General features: G+C 39.9%; 1 protein-coding gene across 3 annotated transcripts in view; it reads left to right on the forward strand.

Annotated features, from left to right (window-relative positions):
- Positions 1-22,135, forward strand: part of RALY (RALY heterogeneous nuclear ribonucleoprotein) — a 256,203-nt gene that overhangs the window by 209,610 nt on the left and 24,458 nt on the right. For all 3 annotated transcript variants that reach the window (XM_081948651.1, XM_081948653.1, XM_081948652.1), the window contains 2 exons: positions 2,956-3,219; positions 18,499-18,571. In XM_081948651.1, the coding sequence (XP_081804777.1) occupies positions 2,964-3,219; positions 18,499-18,571 (329 nt within the window). In that variant the 5' untranslated portion in view covers positions 2,956-2,963. The remainder of the gene's footprint in view (positions 1-2,955; positions 3,220-18,498; positions 18,572-22,135) is intronic.

Below are 22,135 nucleotides of genomic sequence, written 5' to 3' on the forward strand. Positions count from 1 at the left end.
AGACTACAGTTGGTTCAGAACGCGGCCGCGCGGGTGATTATGGGGAGGACTAGGTTCTCCCATGTAACACCTCTCCTGCGCGAGCTGCACTGGCTTCCTGTGGTCTATCAGGTGCGTTTCAAGGTTTTGATTACGATCTTTAAAGCGCTCCATGGCATAGGACCTAGTTATTTGCGGGATCGCATCCTGCCCCATACATCCCTACGACCAATCCGCTCACACAGAGAGGGACTTCTCCGGGTGCCATCCGCTAAACAGTGTCGGGGGGCGACACCCAGGAGCAGGGCCGTCTCTGTGATGGGCCCAGCCCTGTGGAATGACCTCCCCCTTGACATCAGGATTACTTCCGATCTCCGCTCCTTCCGTGTAAAGCTCAAGACCCACCTCTTTCAATTATCTGGCCTGTCTCAACCGTAGTTTATCCTCCTCCTGACAGTCCTTTTAAATTGTATTTTATCATGGGATATTTTAATGGCTAATTTTAATTTTCTATTATTATTATTAATGTGATATATGTTTGATTACTACCTCCTCCATGTATGTATATGTATGTATATGTGTGTATCTGTATGTCTATATGTATGTATGTATATTTTTATTGTACGCCGCCCCGAGTCCCTTGCGGAGAGGGAGCGGCTAACAAATTAAAAATTTGAATTTGAATTTGAATTTGAACCTAGAACTAAGGAGAAATTTCCTGACAGTTAGAACAATTAATCAGTAGAACAACTTGCCTCCAGAAGTTGTGAATGTTCCAACACTGGAAGTCTTTAAGAAGATATCAGATGACTATTTATCTGAAGTGGTGTAGGGTTTCTTGCCTAAGCAGGGAGTTGGACTAGAAGACCTCCAAGGTCCCTTCCAACTCTGTTATTCTGTTATTAAACTTTTGGGCATTTTTTTCCTATCCCACCTTTAAAAGGTGGCTTGCTGAAGTCAACAAAAAATATACCAGCACGCAGTTTTCTGCTTCCATTGCCACTCCTCATTCCTGCCTCTAAGTCATTACCAAATCTGCCATCTGAATTACGCCTATATAGTGTGATAGGCAAAGAAACTGGTTGAATACTCCACCCCATTGTCCTCTTCTGAATATAAATAACCAATGGAGGCAAAGCTGCTAATCAACACACTATTACAGGAATGGGGTGAATTAGACTGTACATCATCTTTAAGCCCCTTCCTTTAAGCCCCTTCCTTGTTTTTTCCCATATGTCATGCTACCATAAACCAAGCAGTAAAATGGTCTCTGATGAATAGACAAGTGCCATCCTGAAATGCAATGAGTTTTTATAAAGTTGTCTATAGAATTTTTATTGAGTTTTATTCCAATGGTTTGCGGCATCATTATTTTTACAGTTTTGAGTATCATCAGATTGTTATTCTTGTTGTATAACTATTTTAAAATAAAATAAATAGGGTGAAAAAAACACTTTATGTTTTTATACTTTATGGTGATAAGAGGCATTGAGTCCCAAACAGCCCATTTATTTAGAATTTCTCTCATTTATTTATATAAGAAACAAATGCCAACTTTCAGATTCTTCTGTTTTGTTCAGATGCCAGTGGGAAATAGTCCTGTCATTTCATTAATTTACTAATTCAGCCTTGCATTTAGCTAACAAGAAACCCAAAGTGGAAGCATTTGTAGCACTGCTAACTAACAGGTTTGTACTATTATGCAATTCAAATAGACCATTTAGAATTTACCAAGCACAGGCTACTTCTATTATTCAGAACAGGCTGTTTCATATTGTACTGCTTGTGATAGAGAGCTATTTGCATTTAACTAAGAGCAGTTAGCACGTAGCACTTAGCTAACAAGAAACCAAAGTGGAAGCATTTGCAGCACTGCTAACTAACAGGTTTGTACTATTATGCAATTCAAATAGACCATTTAAAATGTACCAAGCACAGGCTACTTCTATTATTCTGAACAGGCTGTTTCATATTGTACTGCTTGTGACAGAGAGCTATTTGCATTTAACTAGAGCAGGGGCAGCAGACAATACCTTATTTTTTATGGCCAAGTATGATTAGACACACAAGGAACTTGTCTCCAATGTAGAAGCTTTCAGTGTACATAGAAAACAACAGAGTAATAATAATCCTAATAATAATACCAGTAGGAGGAAGGGCAATAGTACTAGAGTCATACTACACGTGTAAATATGCTGAGGTGTAAAACAATACTGTGGGAATTAGGGGGTTCAGCAGAGTGATGGCACAAGGGGAAAAGATGTCTCTGTATCTAGGAACCTAATGTGAATTAATACACTAGACAACTAGCATTGTTATGCAAAACCATGTAACACTGGTACAGGGCTGCTGTGTTTAAGTTTTTAGAGAAACATCAGCAGAAAGGCAATAGATGAGACTGACAAAAAACCATGCAGAGGATGGATGCTCACATCAGCCTTAAATGGGCAGCAAGGGTCTCCATAATGCCACTACTTGTCACCTGAAATTGCCTGACTTCCAGTGTAATGGATTTGTGACTGTCATAGGATGCCATCAGCATTACAGGAAAACAAAACTTCCACAACCATACAGCTAAGGACAACTTACCCCTCTGTTGCTAATGGGCTTGGGTTGAGATGAAAACAATGGCCTGGGGAAACTGCAGAAAAAATATGCTGCTGGCACATATTTGTGCCATAAACAGATGTGGGACTCAGCCTTAGCGGACCATAAATACAGACAAAACCATTTCCATTGCATAGAAGTATGTGATCCACTATTATACACTCCTTTGCAGGAATCCAAGTGAGGTTGTTTTAAATTGTTTCAGGATTTACACTGTTTAAACTATACCAATGTATGAAATTCTGCACCTTGTTTCAAATTCACCTAGTGTTCTGCAGGTTTTTGATGGCTGATCTTTCAATAAGCTCATATGTACAGCATTGCCTCCATTGATGGATCTTACCATAGGTTGTTATCTTGCTTACTCAGGTGTCAAGATGTCATTGAAAGTACAGACAAGTAACATCACAAACAAGAATGATCCCAAGTCCATCAACTCCAGGGTCTTCATTGGGAACCTCAACACAGCAGTGGTCAAGAAGTCAGATGTAGAAACCATCTTCTCTAAATATGGCAGAGTGGTGGGCTGCTCTGTGCACAAAGGCTATGCATTTGTACAATATTCAAATGAAAGGCATGCACGGGCTGCTGTCCTAGGGGAGAATGGGAGAGTACTCGCCGGTCAGACTCTAGGTAAGGTCTCCTTGCATCTCTCTCTGTCTTCCCCTGTATTTTCTAAGAAAACTGGAGATTGCTGTAGAATTGTAAAAAGCACTTTTCATATCAGGCTAAAATAAATATTCCCTAGTCATTCTGCAGTGAAATTTGTCTTCTACAGTAGAAGAACTTTTAAATATTTGAAGTAAAGTAGGACTTCATGCAAACATTACTGTCCTAATAATATTTCAAGAGGAATGGCTTTTCAACCTTGGATTAAAGTCAAGGACCTCAGCAAATACAAAATGATAAGCTTGAAAACACTCCAGAGTCTCAAAACAATATAGAAGTGTAGTAACGGCTCTAGAAGACAAATATTAAGAAATCTTAAGATTCTTCAAAAGTCACTAACAAGTTCTAAATGGGCAGAGTGGACATAGTTGTTCAGCTGCTTGGAAGCTGTATTTTTTACTTGCTCCCTGGTAACATAGATGTTTTACCAGAGATTGCTTCCTGGTAAAGTACATGCTTTGTAATGAAGGATGCCCCATGTTCAAAAGACATTTCAAGGACCATTTAAATCAGAGAAGACCATTCTGATAGACCAGTGTTGGAGAACTTTTTCAAAACCAAGTGCTGAAATGGGAGCACACAGATGCACACGTGCCGGAAACTGGAAGAGCAGCCGCCCAGTGTGCATGTGCACTCCGGGCAGCTGCTCTTCTGGTTTATGGTGCACATGTGTGCACTGGCATCTGGTCTTCCAGTTTCTGGCAGCATGAAGACTAGGCGGCCGGTGCAGTGGAACCTGGAAGAGCAACAGGTGACTGCTTGTGTGGAGAGATGGCTCTATGTGCCATTTCTGGCATGCGTGCCATAGGTTCACCACCACGGTGATAGACAAATTGCACTTATAACCATAGACATCTGCAACCAGCCACAATGATCCCAAAATGGCAATAGTGACTTGTAATGTACCAGTGCAGGTTCTGCCCTTTAAATATTTGTGAAGGGACACTGTATGCAAGTACATCGTAAGGAAGAGAGTTTACATCACAACAGGCATTTCATCCTCCCTCCCTCTCTATCTCTTCCGTAGGTGTCTTTGCGTTCAGTTTGAATGAAGCAGACAATCTCCAGCCTTGAGCCTATGGCCTGTTTTCTAAGGCACCTGCTGCCTCTCCAACTGGACTGCTGAATTTTAGGAATGCTGTGGTTTTGTGTGGAAAACAATTATAAAATAAATGGCTCCCTAATTCCTAGAATAGAAAGTCAGTTTGATATAGTAGTTAAGGCATCAGGCTAGAAACTGGGAGACCATGAATTATAGTGTCACCTTAGACACAAAGCCAGCTGGGTAACTTTGGGATAGTCCCTCTCAGTCAGTTCTGTGATGGAGGCAGGGGCCAAACACTTCCAGAAAGCTTTGCCAAGAAAACTTCAGGGACCTGGCAGTTGCCAACGTAAAAACTTATTTGAAGACTCTCCACCCAAAATCCTTGGAATAAGAATTATAGCTAAGGTATCATATCTGGGCTATAAATAGACAAATATGTGACAGACGTAGCAAAACGAGCGTATCTCATTGCTACCAGTTAATAGCCAGGCAACCTTTGCAGTCTTGAAGTACTTGCTCTTGACATAGCACATGTTTACCTCACCCCACTCCAAAAAAAACCCTAACATTCCCCTTGCCTCAGAGATGGAGGACATTCTGCACACAAGTCATTCGGTTCCATTTACTGTACTTCTAAGCATCTTTCTGCTTATTCTGTCTCACTGATCCACCTACTTTTCTTTATATGCTGATTTTAGGAAGTTTTTCAAAGTGGTTCACTTTCTTGACAAATACAATAGTTTGACAATATAATAAAATAAAAGTTTATTCAACCAAATTAGCAATAACATACTGAATTTAAAAGAATAGAATCTGGAAAAGGTCTTTTTTTTCCAAGTTCCATTTCTATCTATATTAAATTAAGGTGTGACACCTTTTCATGTATATCATTTAAAGTTTGTCTGAAGATTTCCACAACCCCCAGGAAGTTTTATTTAAATGTTTTAGGAAGGTACCATCCCAACAACTCAAAATGGGCAAAAATGTACAAATATTTATTGTATGGAGGTATCTAACTGTTGTCCAATGGATTTCTGGATTATCGCTACCAGAAACCCCCAAAACTGCTATTTTCAAGACAAATATAAAGGTGAAATATATTTATTTATTTACTTCATTCAATTTCTATAGCCACCCATCTCTGTCAATGACTGTGAGACTTGCAGTTCAAAAAAATATTACAATTAAGAAAACCGAACATTTTTAAACAATAAAAAACAATAAAAGCATCAAAAATAAACATACCTGTAGCCGTTGAGATACTTGGCCATACAGCCAGGAAAAGGGGCCCTTAATACATTCAGCACCCCAGACTCAGGAACATAGCCAGATTTTTAGGGCCTTACGAAAGGCGAACAGGGTTGGGGACATTCTAATCTCCAAAGGGAAGATGCTCTATTGAGGGGCCGCTGCAGGGAGAAAAAACTTGTCTTCTGGTCCCCATCCGCTGACATTCTTTGAATGTCTGCAACATGCCCATTCTATTTAATCTAGTTGGATGACTAGAAAACTTGGAAAAAAGACGGTCCCTCAGGTAACCTGGTCCCAAACCAAATAGGGTTTTAAAGGTTACAACCAGCACCTTAAATTGCACCCAGATATATACTGGAAACTAATGCAGCTCAGGCAGAAGTGGCATTACAAGTGCCATATATCTGGCTCCATTTACTATCTGTGCAGCTGCATTTTGCACCAGTTGAAGTTTCTAAATTCTCCTCAAGGGCAGCCCCGTGTACAGCATGTTACTGTAGTCTATACCAAAGGTTACAAGGACATGAGTTACTGTGAGCAGGGCCTCCCAGTCGAGTCATGAGTGCAACTGGTGCACCACTCAAAAGTGTACATAGGCCCTCCTAGCCACAGCTACCATCTCCTCTTCACAACCGTCCCCCAAACTAAAGATGGAAGAACCTTTTTCCAGAGACTCCCAGTCACTCTGTCTTGCTTAGGTTGAGTCAAAGCCCGTTTCACCCCCTTCAGTCCCCAACCTATCCTAGATATTGGGATAGGATGTCCACAGCATCACTGTGTTAGGAATACAGTGAACCGGATAGAAATAGAAAGGCTAATATTGCCTTTGGTGTTACACCAGAGTATTACTTTTGGTGGAAGTTATTATTTTGTCTACTTTACTGTAATTAGCAAAGGACTCCAAGAAGCAATCTGCTACTTATTATTAAATTACTTATCAGATACTTTGAGGCAAAAGCTAAAGCACGGGTGTCATGTGACATCACATGATAAGTCAAATAAGTCAAATAAATAAATCACATGACCTATCACAATGATTTTTTTGCCTTTCTGGAGCTGTGGTGGGCGTGGCCTACACTTGATGCATCCAGCCCAGTTTGACACCCATGAGCTAAAAACTTCGAAGCTCTAATTTCAACCTCAGTCTGGTTATTTTTGCTGAAATGTTATAATATCCTAATTTTACAACTTTATATTGCATATGCCTGTTAAACAAGGCTACTTTTTAATATTTTTTATATCTATATTTTATTAAAAAAATATTTTTATCTTTTTTTCAATAAAAGCCCTTGATTAATCAACTCCGTTTGGAATCTAGAGTAGTCTCAACTAAATTAAAAGCAGCAGTAGCATGTTTCAAGGACAGCCAATCATAAATTAGCTCCTTTGGAACTGGTCACAAGTAGACCAGTTGCCAAATAGTCTGAGACAAGGAACCAATCAGAAACTGGATTTTCAAAATTTCAATGAATATGATCCAATTAGAGATTAGTTATGTTACAAACTCAAGAGCTCAGGCAGTTCCTGCTCAATTACCTGTGAGATTCCAAGAAAGTACATTATAGAGCAGATCACTTTCACTCCTGAAGATGCCAGCCATGCTTGCTGGTGAAACATCAGGATACTAGATAATTAGACTATGGCCTATTAGCCTGGAAGCTCATCAACACTGCATTGATGCTTGCTGTGAAAGCCTGCATCGATATACTCCATAATTGGCTTCTTTGGAGTCCTCAGTCAGATCAAGACAATTTGGGAACAGCTTAAGCTATTTACAGTGTTAATAATTACAAGCAACATTTGAAATGAAATTGGAAAATAAATGACAATTAGTGAAGATTTTGGAGCTTGCTATATTATGCACAAGTTGACATATTAACTGCCACAATTTGTATTTATGCAAAATTCCAGTTATTCCTTAGGGCTAGCCTATGATCATGCCTGGATAACTGCCATCATATCAGACTGATTTAGGAATGGCAAAAGTTGGCATGAATTCTCTCTTTCCCACTCAAGCAATTGTGAGTGCAGGTTTAGGTTGGGATCAAGAGGTCTTCCTAATGATGAGTTAGAGGCAGTATCACCTCTTTCAGAACAAATTGAATTCCAGTTGTTAAGCCACCTCTCTTTTTTTAGATATAAACTTGTTTATTTTCATCATGATATCAAGTCCATGCAATTAACAACAATGTTATTAATTGTTTTATTTATTTGTTATTCAATTTTGATTGCACCCAATTCCAGATTGATTCTGGATAGCTCACAACATAAAGAAAACCCAGGGGAAAAAACTAATGGAATAAATAAACAAGATAGAGAAGCCAGACAACCAAATAAATATTTGTAATGGACTGACAATGTATGGAAGCATATGTTAAGCGCATTCAACATAGGATTCCATCACTCTACCCCAAAAGCTAGAAAAACAGCCAGGCTTTTAAAACCTTTCACAATCTCAGGATGGAAACTATCTGGATCCTAGATGGGACTTCATTTCAGTGGGTAAGCATTACAACAGGGGTGTCAAACACAATTTCATTGAGGGCCACATCAGGGTTTTGTTTGACCTTGGGGGGCCAGGGTGGACATGGCCAGGATGATGTCATTCATGTCAGGGCCGCCTGTGTTGTCCCAAGTGCTCTGCCTGCAAAAACAGGCTCCCAATCTCCGTTTTCGCTGGCAGAGGGTTGCAGGAGGCCGACCCAGCCAAAAACGGATATTAGAAGCCCATTTTGGCACCACGGGCCAGATCTTTGCTGTTTCCAGACTGGCCCCATGGGCAGCATCTAAGCACCCTGTGGGCTGAATCCAGCCCATGGGCCTTGAGTTTGACACCCCCCCCTTCACTGCAACATAGGATCCCAAGATATGACTTATTGAGTGGACTTGGAGCATGCCAGTGGTGGGTTGCAGGTGGTACACCCTGGTATGGGCGTACCGGTGCCTGCCCGGATCACTGGGTACCATTCTGTTCTGGTACTCCGGGGGGGCCACCTGCCCGCCCGAACTCCTTACCTGTATTTGAGCTCTTCAGCGCTTCTGGGTACACGCACAGAGTGCACGGCACCTGCGCAATGCTCCGCCGAGCAGCTGGAGCATCACGGAGGCTCATGAAGGTGTCGGAAGAGGTAAGGATGCATGCGCGTGCTGCATGCATTCATGTGGTGGACGCCGGGCCCCATTGCAACTGTACCAGTTGCAACGGGATCCGGAACCCACCACTGGAGCATTCTCACTTTGTTGATTCTTATTGGCCAGGAAGAAACCATGAAAGATAGACAGCTCTTCAAAAAACCAAGCCCTATATCAAATAGGACTTCATGGGTAATAACCAGCATCTTGAATCACCCCTGGAAGCACATTGGCAACCAGTACAAGTCATGGAGATAAGATGCCCATGATCATAGTGAGACAAGGCCACCATTCCTACGCCACTGCTTTCTGAATCAGCTGAAGCTTCCAAATGTTCTTCAAAGACAAGCTGATGTACAGCACATGGCAATAGTTGACCTATGAAATGATGGGTGCATACGTAGGATCCTGCAATGCATTACTGCCAGTTCAATGCGCAAAAAAATTGTTCCGCGTGCGCATTTGCACTTAAAAAGGTCTGCGCATGCGCACATTAGAAAAGGGAAAAATAAATTAAATGTGTAGAACCAAAAATTAAGATGGTGGTGCCAACAATAGAACCAGTTGGGCGGCATGGCAGGCCAAGTTAAGTACCTACTCAGCCGAACCGGTCTGAACCGGTAGGAACCGGTAGGAACCCACCTCTGCTGCAATGTCACAATTGAGCATGGAGTCCAATAAATGTTGTGCAAAGGCCTTCTTGCCCATAGTTGCCACCTGCTCTTCAAACAAGAGCTGTGAATACAAAAGGACAATACCTGCTGGGAGTGTGGGTTTTTGTGCATGTATGTATTGGGTTTTTTTGAAGTCTGGTAACAAAAAGTGATAGATTTAAGAATGATCAAATATTAATAGCACCTTATTTCAAACTCCCTCTGCATATCTGGTGATCTCATTTCATTTTGTTTGTTTTAATTTATACACCCAAAATAAGATGGAACTGTACTATTCCCTGCTGTCAAATTGGAGCCATTGTCCACTCAAATAACTGGATATGATTTCTCAATGTCGGCAACTGAAAACATGTGGACTTCAACTCCCAGAATTTAAAAACTCTGTTCTGTATTAATCAATTAAGCTTAACATTGTGGAGTTATGCTGACATGGGGTATTTAACTAGTCTTGTATCTATTATTTTTACTTTGTTTTTAGTTTTAGTTTTTAGTTAGTGTGTTTTTTGCTATATTTAGCTGCATGTTGCCTTGAGGAATATAAAATTGAATTCTACCTTCTTATCCATTCAATATTTTTTTTCATTTCCACCTGTTTGTCTGGTAACAGTGAATACTGCCAAACACAGCATTAGAAGTAGTCAAAAAGCCCAGTTAACCAGAACCTTTCCTGTCTAAGGATGTAGATCTCTCATTATCTAAGGTCTTAACATCCTCCGATACTTTTGTTTATAATATTGTCTTAATTGTCCAAATATAGGGTTATTATCATTTAATGCCAATACCTTCTTTAAGGAAATTGCACAGGCATTGCATAAAACGCACAGCTTGGTTCTTGCACCACCTGAGCTCCCTTCCTCAAGTGTGATGTGACTTTTTTTGCAGCTAATTTCTGCCTGATGTGTGCAATTTGCTATAGATTGGTCTGACAGTTTGCTGCAAGAAAAACAAATGTTCTGGAAGCAGATGCCCAAGCACTGTCTAGCATATTGCTTTTTCTTCAGCAATGCCACCAGCTGTTGAAAATAATGCCTTGGAAATGATGGCAATATTTGGTACACTGAGAATTCCCAAATCAAATTAGGCACAAGATGTGGCAAACACTGTAAAAATAAAATAAAAAATAAAAACAATCCAGAAGACTTATTCTCAAGGCTTTGCTGCCATGAGATACAACAACAACAACAACAACAACCGTCCCATTTTCACTCATTATAAAAAGCAGCCTGTCCACTAATCAACCATGAATAATCATGCAGCCCAGGAAGGGTTTTTAATCACAAGGAACTCAAAGGATAATGGACAAACCCTATTGAGAAACCACAGGATTTCCTCGGGGATAATCCTGATTACCTCCACTGTAAACATAATATGTGAGAGCCAGCTGGCTGGAAAAGCCTTTGTTGTGCCTGTGAAACATAGTTCTGATCAAACTGTCTGAGACTTGCATTCAGTTTAGCTCATTCTCTTTAATGCAGGATACCCAGGTTTAACATGTTTGGAGTCATACAGAGGTAGTCCTCAACTTACGATCATTGTTTATCAACCATTTGTAGTTATAATCACACTAAAAAAAGTTATTTCTGATGGGTTGTCACACTTACGACCATTAGAGCATCCACATGTTCACATTATCCAAAATTGAGTAATTGGCAACTGGCATGTACTGTAATTTACAATGTGTAGTGTCCAGGAATCATATGATCACCATTTGTGATCTTTCCTGTCAGCTTCTGACAAACGAAATCAACAAGGGGAGCTAGACTTGCTTAATACCATGTGATTCACTTAACAATCATGGCAAAAATAGTAAAACAAAGGTGATTCAGTTAACAATTGAAATTCTGGTCCCAATTGTGACTACCTGTACTACTTTGAGAATTTTTTCCTGTTGTTTGAGAAGTTACACAGACATTTCTGGTCCACATCCTATCCTGTTTCCCCCAAAATAAGACCTCCCCGAATAATAAGCCCAATCGGGCTTTTGAGCACATGCACTAAAATAAGCCCTCCCCCCTAAAATAAGCCCTCCCCAAAAAACATTGCAACACAGCAGCAGCAATGAGGTGACCACGCTCATCGCCTCCTGCACCTCAAAAACAAGACCTCCCCGAAAATAAGGCCAAGTGTTTTTTTCAAGGTCAAAAGAAAATAAGATCCTGTCTTATTTTCGGAGAAACACAATATCTGCCCCATATGAAGAAGCAAGACCCTGTTGCTTGCATCCGTCTTTATTCAAGTCTTCTTGTCTATTCTTATTCAAAGGATCTAGGCAGGAGAAGGGATTTTGAGGGCTACAAAGGGAAGGAAATAGCAATAGCACTTAGACTTATATACCACTTTAAAGTGCTTTACAGTCCTCTCTAAGCAGTTTATAGAGTCAGCATATCGCCCCCAACAATCTGGGTCCTCATTTTATCCACCTCGGAAGGATGGAAGGCTGAGTCAACCTTGAGCCTGGTGAGATTCAATCTGCCAAATTGCAGGCAGCTGGCAGTCAGCAGAAGTAGCCTGCAGTACTGCACTCTAACCACTGCACCACCAAGGCTCATCTCATATAAAATCATTTCTCTCTCAGTGGTTTCAGGCAAATCTTCTTCCATGAGTGACTCTGTGGGGTTTTCTTTTTCTGTCTTATTGAGCAAGTGATTGGTGTGAATTTGATGTGCTGCATTCATTTATGTTTGCTGTAACAAGACTAATTTTATACTATAAACCCTTTGCAAAGCCAGCATATAAAGGGTTGTAGATTGACTCTGAATCCATTTGAATAATACATTTTACCTATTTTCATTTTCTGGGGAAGCATATGACTCCAATTAACAATTTGACTTGGAAAATAAATTTGATTTGGAAATAGGATCGAACTGCAAACCAAATCTTTACACAGACCTGGTAAATAAATTCCTATAAACTGATTAAACAAGCAAATGGCTACATATTGATATTTCACAGGGAACTTAAGGGACATGTTGACACAGCAAGTTCGCATCCTGTAGTACACAGCTGAGAAACTGCAGGAAACAATGCTGAGCAATCTTTTACATATCTCAAAGAAAGCCTGGACCTCAGAATAGGGAGTCAGCTGAGTATACTGAGATGGTTCTGCTATTAGCAATGTAAACCATAATGAGCTGGCTAACTGGAGTATCTTGTCTGTACCATTTTCTGCAGCATTTGTATGCATTCAAACTAGAGGTGGCGTTCAGCTGGTTCGGACTGGTTTGCCCAAACCAGTAGTGGAAATCGCAGATGGCCTGCCCCCGCCCACCCACCCCAGCTCTAGGCCGTCCTATTTAGGCAAATTTTTGAGGCCACGTGCATGCACGGAAGGCTGGATGCATGCACGGAAGGGGCATGTGTACTCATGAAGCGAGTGGGCGCACGTACAGCAAACCATTGGTAACAAAATGTGAAACCCACCACTGGTTCAAACCAATATTATGCAGGCATTAGCTATATCTACAGGTATAGTAGCTTTATCTACTGGTATCTACAGCTACATCTATTAGTTATAACTACAGATAGTCCTTGACTTATAACCATTTGTTTAGTGATCATTCAAAGTTATGGCAGCACTGAAAAATGTGACTTATGAGCCCATTTCAACTGTTGCAGCATCCCCATAGTTGTGTGATCAAAATTCAGGTGCTTGGCAACTGGTGTGTGTTTACATTTGCAGTGCTTCAGTGTAATGTGATAACCTTTTGTGACCTTGTGACAACCAAAATCAATGGGGAAGCCAGATTCATTTAACTTCCATATTACCAATTTAACAATTGCAGTGAGAACTTAATAAATGTGGCCAAAAAAACGTTCATAAAATGGGACAAAATTCACTTAACATCTATTTTGCCTAGCAATGGAAATTTTGGGCTCAATTACAGTTGTAAATCCAGGACTACCTATATAGCAATGCTATATGGGGAAATTGTCCTGTATATGTTTCTTTTTTTAAAAAAAGGAGTGGGGAGCAAAATATGATAGTCTGACATTATCTTATTAGGAATTGGTCAAGGAGTGTGTGCCAACATCCTGCCTTTCACAGTCTCATCTCCAGGAAAGAAAGAAAAAATAGTGGATTATCTTGGCAGACAGGGAGATTTTGATGTGATGCTTTCAGATCTGTAACAGCAAATAGCAACAGTGCTCTCCACCACTTCCAGTATTAAGACAAATCACCATCAAGAGAAATTTGAAATACTCGAGTCTTTTGAGAAGAAAATGGGGGGGGGGGACAGAAACCTCTTTCACAAGCAAACTTTCCTAAAAAGTTTCAAGGCAGATTTTTGACAGAGCTTTAATATCAGGCAATCTTATTATTTTTTTCAGGATCGGTTACTGGCCAATGAATATGAGCATAACGGTATCTGTCTCAGGGTTCCAAGTAACACCCATCACGAAAGAAGACTCTGAGGCTTGAGATTCCTCACAGTTCCATTTTATTAGAGATGTCATATTGGCACATCTGGGAAAACCCGAATCTGAAAGTTTCCAGGTTTTCCCCACTCAAACGAAAGTTAAAGTCCCTGCCCAGCGCCCACATGTCCATCACATGGCCCAATCAAACACCGTCCCAAACTGGAGATGCCTCCCAGTCACGCCACTCCAGGTGCAGGGCAGGATGACCTTGACTCTCTGAGAAAGGAATGTTATTTTGACTATATCTACCCCACTCTATATAATCCCCCCCTCCCAGTTTCCCACAGCAATAATTATGGCAGGCCTGAAGGCCCAATGCAAAAGATGGCTTCCAGGCCTGACAATCTGTGCATTTGGGAGGATTGGTGAGTATTCAAAGCTGACTCCTCAGCATGAAAATAGCAGACTGAGATTTGGGTTAGAACTTCAGCAAGGAAAGAAATGTTTCCACCAATATTTTCAAAACTTGGCAATTTTAACATGTGTGGACTTCAACTCACAGAATTCCCAGCCAGCATCATAAAGTTGTCAAGTTTGAAAAAGACAGGTTTTTGAAACTCTCCCTTCCTCTTGGCTATGGCCATGATTCTGATTCCTTCCTGAGCATCCAGAAACCTAGCCATCCATATTGAATCAAATATGTTTAATGCTGGTCCATAGTTTCTTTTTTAGACTCTTGGAAGAAATTCTTGGTCTGAATCAAGCTGGGTTTTCCAAAGAACACGATGAAGTTAGATGTAGAACAATAAAGGAAATATTTGTAGTTCAGGGTTGAAATGTGGGGTCCTTGGTGCTCTCTGAGCTTGGTTGTTTTCTTGCAGATGTTTCATTACTCAAATTAGGATGTTACCTAGTTTTGGTAATGAAACATCTTCTACAAGAAAACAACCAAGCTCAGAGAATACCAAAGATCTCTCAGAAGAACAAGAAAAACAGTCACAGTAATCAAAGTATCGGGGTTCCAAAAAACACCCCCAACAAAATAAAAGTCCAAGGCTTGAGTTTCCTCAAAGTTCCACTTTATTAGAGAAGTCATGTTGGCATATCTGGGAAAACCCGAATCTGGAAGCTTCCATGTTTTCCCACCCAGTTGAAAGTTCAAGATCCTGCCCCACCCACAAGTTCATCACATTGTCCAATCTTTCACTACCGCGAAGACAGATTCCTCCCATCCAGATCCGGCCAGATGCAGAGACAAAAACAACCTTGACTTTCTAAAAAGAATGTTATTATGGCTACATATCACCCAACTCCATATAATCCCCCTTCCTATTTTCCCATAGTAGAAAGTGTGGCAGGCCTGAAATCCCCTCAAAAAGATGGCTTGCAGGTCTCACACAAAGGTGGGTTACAAGTTACAGTTTTAAAAGCAGTTACTTTTATAGAGGAGTTTATTGGTTGTTCCTAGAAAATGTGTGAACTTAGCCTCCCTTGTCTAGTAGAGAGGAAATCTGCTTTGGCTTTCTTGTGAGGTTTTGCCATTTTTATCATTTGTAAGATAAAATGGTGACCTCAGTGTAAAGGTTTGATGTGAAGAAATCTATTATAGAAATGAGGAACTTTCGATATCTAGAGGGGATTTTCTTTGTTTAATTAAGTTGCTTTGCCAATTTCACCTGTCTAAGATGCCCTTCGTCAATTTCAGTGTCAAAAAGCTTAAGCAGACTTTCAATTCTGTTGTATGGGGTTTGCTGGGAGGTCAGGTAGGAAAGAGGCCAAAGGGTGGCATGAGGCTTTGGCCTTCCTACAAGGCCTTTAATATCTTCAATGTTAACTTTTCAGATTTCTATTCCCACATAATTCCTACTTGAAACAAACTGCTTAGTTAACTTTTTTTTTTACATGAGGTGTTGAAATATCACCCACTGAGAAGCTCAAGTCACTTGGAGTAAGCTGAGAATTGTTGTTGAATATAGCATTTCAATCAGGAATTGACATTTTTGATCTCCCAGTAGGTGGTAGCAATATTGAAGACAGCAGGAGCACCAGACATACTTCTGCAGAGGCAGAAAACCTATTCCCTTCCTTGCAAAGACGGACGTATGGCTTGAAATAAGAACTCCGACATTCTGCTTCATTTTAGTTTTGCTTTATTAAGGGGAAAACAATTGTTTGAAACAACACACTTTGCCCTCTGATTGTCTTCTGCAAAGCTAGAACAAAACTAAAATATAATTTTCAGAATGTCAGATGAGACTATACACACACATAAAATGGTTCTATTCTATGTACACTATGTACACTGAGAGTATATGCACAAAGACAAATTCCTTGTGTGTCCAATCACACTTGGCCAACAAAGAATTCTATTCTATTCTCATTTATTTTGCATCTACTCATTACTAAAAAGTTACATGCTTTTAAAATATATACTGTATAAAGAAATCAAGAAAATAAAAAATAGAAATGACACATACATAGTTTTGAATACTGTATATATCAAAAACTTTGTAAACTTAAAGAATGCAAAATTTTAAACATCCATCTTTCTGTTCTTTTATATATATACAGTACAATATACAGTAGATTTTTATTGGTTAATTGCTTGATATGACTAAAAATTGAGATAGTCAAATTGTCTTTCAATAATCCTTTAAGTCTCTTTGCCCTTATGCTATTTGAGGGTGCTGTATTGGCTTCCAGTAAGTTTCTGAATATTGTTCAAATGTTGGATTAAACTTTTAGAACGTAAATGGTTTAGCTCCTAGATACTTGCAGCATCACCTCCAGATAAGAACTGAGGCATTTAGTTCTCTCATATTAGTTGGGAATATCCAACTAATCTATATATGTTGAGATCTGTGGGAGCTTAGGAGCAATGCTTTTGTACGAAGCTTCCCCTACATGAAGAAGCCTCCCATTGGAGATCAAACTGACACCAACTTGTGGCCTTTCAAAAGCTACCCAGATGGAGTTAAAGCAAGGCTTTAAAAATGTGTGCTTGTACTACTGCATTGTAATGTTTACTACCAGTGGATTTGTATAGTTTCAAAGTTTACTCTGTTATGTTTCTGTGAATATATACTATTCGGAGCCATATAATGTAAATACAACAGACAGACAAACTGAACTAAAATCAATCAAGCCACTATGGATTGCTTTAGTCTGTTGCACGGGTGTCAAACTCGCGGTGTGACATTTCTGTCACATGACATTTCATGATGTTATCCCTCTGCATGGAGCTGAGTGGGGGTGTCTTGTGCATGACATATCTGGTCCGTGAGTTGTCAATTTGACACTCCTGGTCTAATGTGTCAACAGAAGGGTAGGATTTCTGAAAGCAGATGTTCCCATACAGGCATTGATCCAGATCCCAGCCTGTTTCATGTTACTAAGCTGCTGTATTATATCTTCACGTTATGCCATAGGACTACAACGATCTGGGTCGACGTGCAAATCATCACTGATGCTGCACCATCTTTCACAGATCATATAGGAATGACCCCCCCCCCTTTTCTTACGCTTTGCTTCTATTAAGCAGTACCTTTTTACATTTAAATTGCTTTGTTTAGTTTCCATTAAGGCAGTGAAAAATGGTGATATGTCTTAGTCTCCACTGAACCCATTGGAATGGAGGGCAGGGCAAATTTTCTTGGCAGATCAAAGCATCTGATTCAGTCTTTCAGTGCTAAAATTGAGAAACATCCCTTCAATTATAACAGGTGACATTTGACATGTTTTGATATCCAGCACAGCTTTTAGCATGGGTATTATGGCAGAGGAGTTTAAAGTAATATAAACAATATTTTCTGTGTTATTAAGGAGCCTGAAGGGGACGCAGTGGCTCAGCAGCTAAGATGCTGAGCTTGTCGATCAGAAAGGTCGGCAGTTTGATGGTTCGAATCCCAAGCACTGCATAATGAAGTGAGCTCCCGTTATGTGTCCCAGCTTCTGCCAACCTAGAAGTTCGAAAGCATGTAAAAATGCAAGTAGAAAAATAGAAACCACTTTGGTGGGAAGATAATAGCATTCCGTGCACATTCGGTGTTTAGTCATGCCCGCCACATGACCATAGAGACATCTTCAGACAGCGCTGGCTCTTCGGCTTTGAAACAGAGATGAGCACCGCCCCCTAGAGTCAGGAATGACTAGCACATATCTGCAAGGGGAACCTTTACCTTTACCTAAGGAGCCTGACTATCTTTTCCTATGCTTGTCATAGGAAGGCACACTTTTAGTTATAATATCTATGACTTAGGTGGGTGTTGAATTCTTCATGAATCAATTTTTCTAAGTGGTTCAAGGTCCTGCAAATAGTGAAAGAGCAAGAAGGAGATTTATTCTTGTTCATAATGGACCCTAATCATTATTGTGTGCGTAAGACTTAAGCTGACTGGTCTTCCTTATATGGGATAGATTTTTTGAATGAATTTAAGGCTTTGATAATATGAAAATATATTTAATTGTATTTGATGAATTGATTGTTGAAGTACTTAGAGGGGAAATGATTAATGGGACCATGGGTCTTATTGAAAATAATTGCGGAATATAAATATCCCATATACTGTATATTTTTCACAAAAAGGAAAATACCACTGCCTCTATTTGAATATAACATATATATCTGAAGAAAATAACTGTTGCCCAGTATTAAAACACAATTATGTAGCAAACCTGATCCCAATAGAATTGTTAAAAGTAGCTTAAATTTGTTTTGAATGTTTGCCTTAAGAACAGCTAGGGAAATATACTACAGTAATTCCAAACCATTATTTGTTGCAGATATAAACATGGCTGGAGAACCGAAGCCCAACAGACCAAAAGGACTAAAGAGAACAGCATCTGCCTTGTACAGGTAGGGTTGCTGAGGATTTTACCAGGGCTATTCACCACACCTATATTTAATTATGCATGATGGCAGCCTATCAGAGTCTGCTATCCTAGGCTGCAGCCATCAGAATTCTTCAGTAGCCTAGTGAGAAATAGGCCTGGTACCTTGTGGCCCCCAGAATTGTTGAAGGCATACCTGGAAAGCATGTAAGCCTAGACTTTTGGCAAATAAATGGGTGCTTGAGCAAGGTTTCTAGTGCATGCAGTTGGCAAATGGGTGTTTGAGCAAGGTCATGCATACAGTTGGCAAAGGCAATGAAGTTCAGACAGCAACAAGTGGCAAAAACAAAACTTAGGAGAAGGGAATGAATGAGGGAAAGGAGTAAGCAAAAAGTAGGACTTTATGACAACTGAGGGGCAATTAGTGTCAGAAGGATGATGCTATCAATGCAACTGAGAAAGCAATGGAAGAGTAATATGAGAGTCATAGAATTCTAAATTTATCAAGAAAGGTAGAAGGAAGTGGAAAGTGTTGAGACAGATGCTGGAGAAGGTGATGGCAGAAAGGAGATTGGAATAGATAGTTTATACAGAAATAGATTGAACATTATAGAATACGACACAGTCATGGGCAGTAAGCAAAATGAGGAATCAGATGAGGTAGAACTTAGCAGAGACTTTAAGAAATAAGCAACAGAACCTAGTGTCATTGAAAAGTGACAGGCAGAAATCTGAGGCTTCAGGAAGCTGATTTGGATCATAAGACAACAGCAGTAGAGAAGCATGTAAATACAGGTAAAACTCAAAAAATTAGAATACCGTGCAAAAGTTCATTTATCTCAGTCATGCAACTTAAAAGGTGAAACTAATATATGAGATAGATTCATTACATACAAAGCAAGATAGTTCAAGCTGTGATTTGTCATAATTGTGATGATTATGGCTTACAGCTCATGAAAACCCCAAATCCACAATCTCAGAAAATTAGAATATTGTGAAAAGGTGCAATATTCTAGGCTTAAAGTGTCCCACTCTAATCAGCTAATTAAGCCATAACACCTGCAAAGGGTTCCTGAGCCTTTAAATGGTCTCTCAGGCTGGTTCAGTAGGAATCACAATCATGGGAAAGACTGCTGACCTGACAGTTGTGTAGAAAACCATCATTGACACCCTCCATAAGGAGAGAAAGCCTCAAAAAGTAATTGCAAAAGAAGTTGGATGTTCCCAAAATGCTGAATCAAAGCACATTAATAGAAAGTTATGTAGAAGGGAAAAGTATGGAAGAAAAAGGTGCACAAGCAGCAGGGATGACCGCAGCCTGGAAACGATTGTCAGGAAAAGGCCATTCGAAAGTGTTTCACAAGGAATGAACTGGGGCTCGAATCAGTGCATCAAGAGCCACCACACACAGACTGATCCTGGACATGGGCTTCAAATGTCGTATTCCGCTTGTCAAGCTGCTCCTGAACAACAAACAACATCAGAAGCATCTTACCTGGGCTAAAGAAAAACAGACCTGGTCTGTTGCTCAATGGTCCAAAGTCCTCTTTTCTGATGAGAGCAACTTTTGCATCTCATTTGGAAACCAAAGACCCAGAGTAAGGCAGAAGAATGGAGAGGCACACACTGCAAGATACTTGAAGTCCAGTGTGAAGTTTCCACAGTCTGTGTTGATTTGGGGAGCCATGTCATCTGCTGCTGTTGGTCCACTGTGCTTCATTAAGTTCAGGGTCAACGCAGCCATCTACCAGGAGTTTTTGGAGCACTTCATGCTTCCTTCCGCAGACGAGCTTTATGGAGATGCTGACTTCATTTTCCAGCATGACTTGGCACCTGCCCACACTGCCAAAAGCACCAAAACCTGGTTCAATGACCGTGGGACCTGTGCTTGATTGGCCAGCAAACTCACCTGATCTGAACCCCATAGAGAATCTATAGGGCATTGCCAAGAGAAAGATGAGAGACATGAGACCGAACAATGCAGAAGAGCTTAAGGCCGCTATTGAAGCATCCTGGTCTTCCATAACATCTCACTAGTGCCACAGGCTGATAGCTTCCATGCCACGCCGCATTGAGGCAGTAATTGCTGCAAAAGAGGTCCAAACCAAGTACTGAGTACATATGCATACTTATACTTTTCAGAGGTCCGATATTGTTCTATGTACAATCCTTGTTTTATTGATTGCATGTAATATTCTAATTTTCTGAGATGGTGGATTTGGGGTTTTCATGAGCTGTAAGCCATAATCATCACAATTATGACAAATCACGGCTTGAACTATCTTGCTTTGCATGTAATGAGTCTATCTCATATATTAGTTTCACCTTTTAAGTTGCATGACTGAAATAAATGAACTTTTGCACGATATTCTAATTTTTTGAGTTTCACCTGTAAATAAGTCAGCCAGCCAACTCTTGTTCTCTCCAGGTATGTAACATTACAAGTGAAATATAATTCAAGGAAGCAATAAGCCATGGAAGGGAGTAAGAGTGATGAATAGTAAATGGCAAAGAAGACCTGATGATAGTAACCACAAGAAATGATAAGTCTGTTAATGTAATTGTGATGATAATTATACAGATTGGTTATAAACTAAGAAGCAGATTTTAGGCTGGGTTCTGCCCAATTTTGGTTTTTGCATAATGATAGCCAAGTAAAAAACTAAATTACCTTCAACCCAATTCCAGCTACATCACAGTTCATGTAAAAATATTTACTGAGATTTTCATCCTTTGCTCACCCCTGTTACTAAACAGCAGTCTTGTCAATAACTTTTTTTCCCATTTTGCTCTTTCATCCTATTTATCACTTCAGATAAATATTAGTTGCTCCTCTAGGCAGCTCTACAAAAGGAAAAAGTTCTGAAGATTAAAGGGAAGGCATGTTCTGCCTTGTTTTTATCATCCTTGGGCTTTTTCCTCAGCCCAGGAGGATGTTTGGCTTCATCCTTGTTATATTCCCTTCACCCAGCTAGATAGACACATCAAACACTTCCATTACTAAAGGCTGAATAAAATGTAATCATGTGTAATAACAAATAATATGACAAATTGGGGCACTTACACAAGTATAGGTTTTACTCACTTTTTAGCAGATCTCATGAACATATAAGCACAACACACTTGCTATAGCCATAGCAACAGGATGAAATGTTTAATGGCATCTAGTACTTCTGTTAAGATACTTATTTAGCTGTGGGCACATCATACATAATTGCTCTGATCTCTATTTGTTTTGTGATTTAATTTAACTATACAGTGCCCTACTGAAATTTTAGAGTAAAAGACAATATAGATCTAAAGTAACGCATTGCATGGAACATGTAATGTTCTGGATGATTTGCATGGATAATTCAGAATTCCCCGATATTTTGAATTCTGTGATTCTAGATGAATAGAAAGGGAGGATTTTTTTCTGAACAAATCCATTCTTGTTCCTACTGCATTAAAGTGATGGTAATAGTCATTGTTTTAAGACTCATGGGTCAATTAAAGTCATCTGTGCTGATGCAGCATTGCATTTTGAACATTTGCATATTCCCTAAAATAATCATTTTGAAGAAATCTATTTACATTATTTCCTCAGCTT

This window comes from Natrix helvetica (genome assembly GCF_964273705.1).
Source record: "Natrix helvetica genome assembly, chromosome: 3".
Lineage (NCBI taxonomy): Eukaryota > Metazoa > Chordata > Lepidosauria > Squamata > Natricidae > Natrix > Natrix helvetica.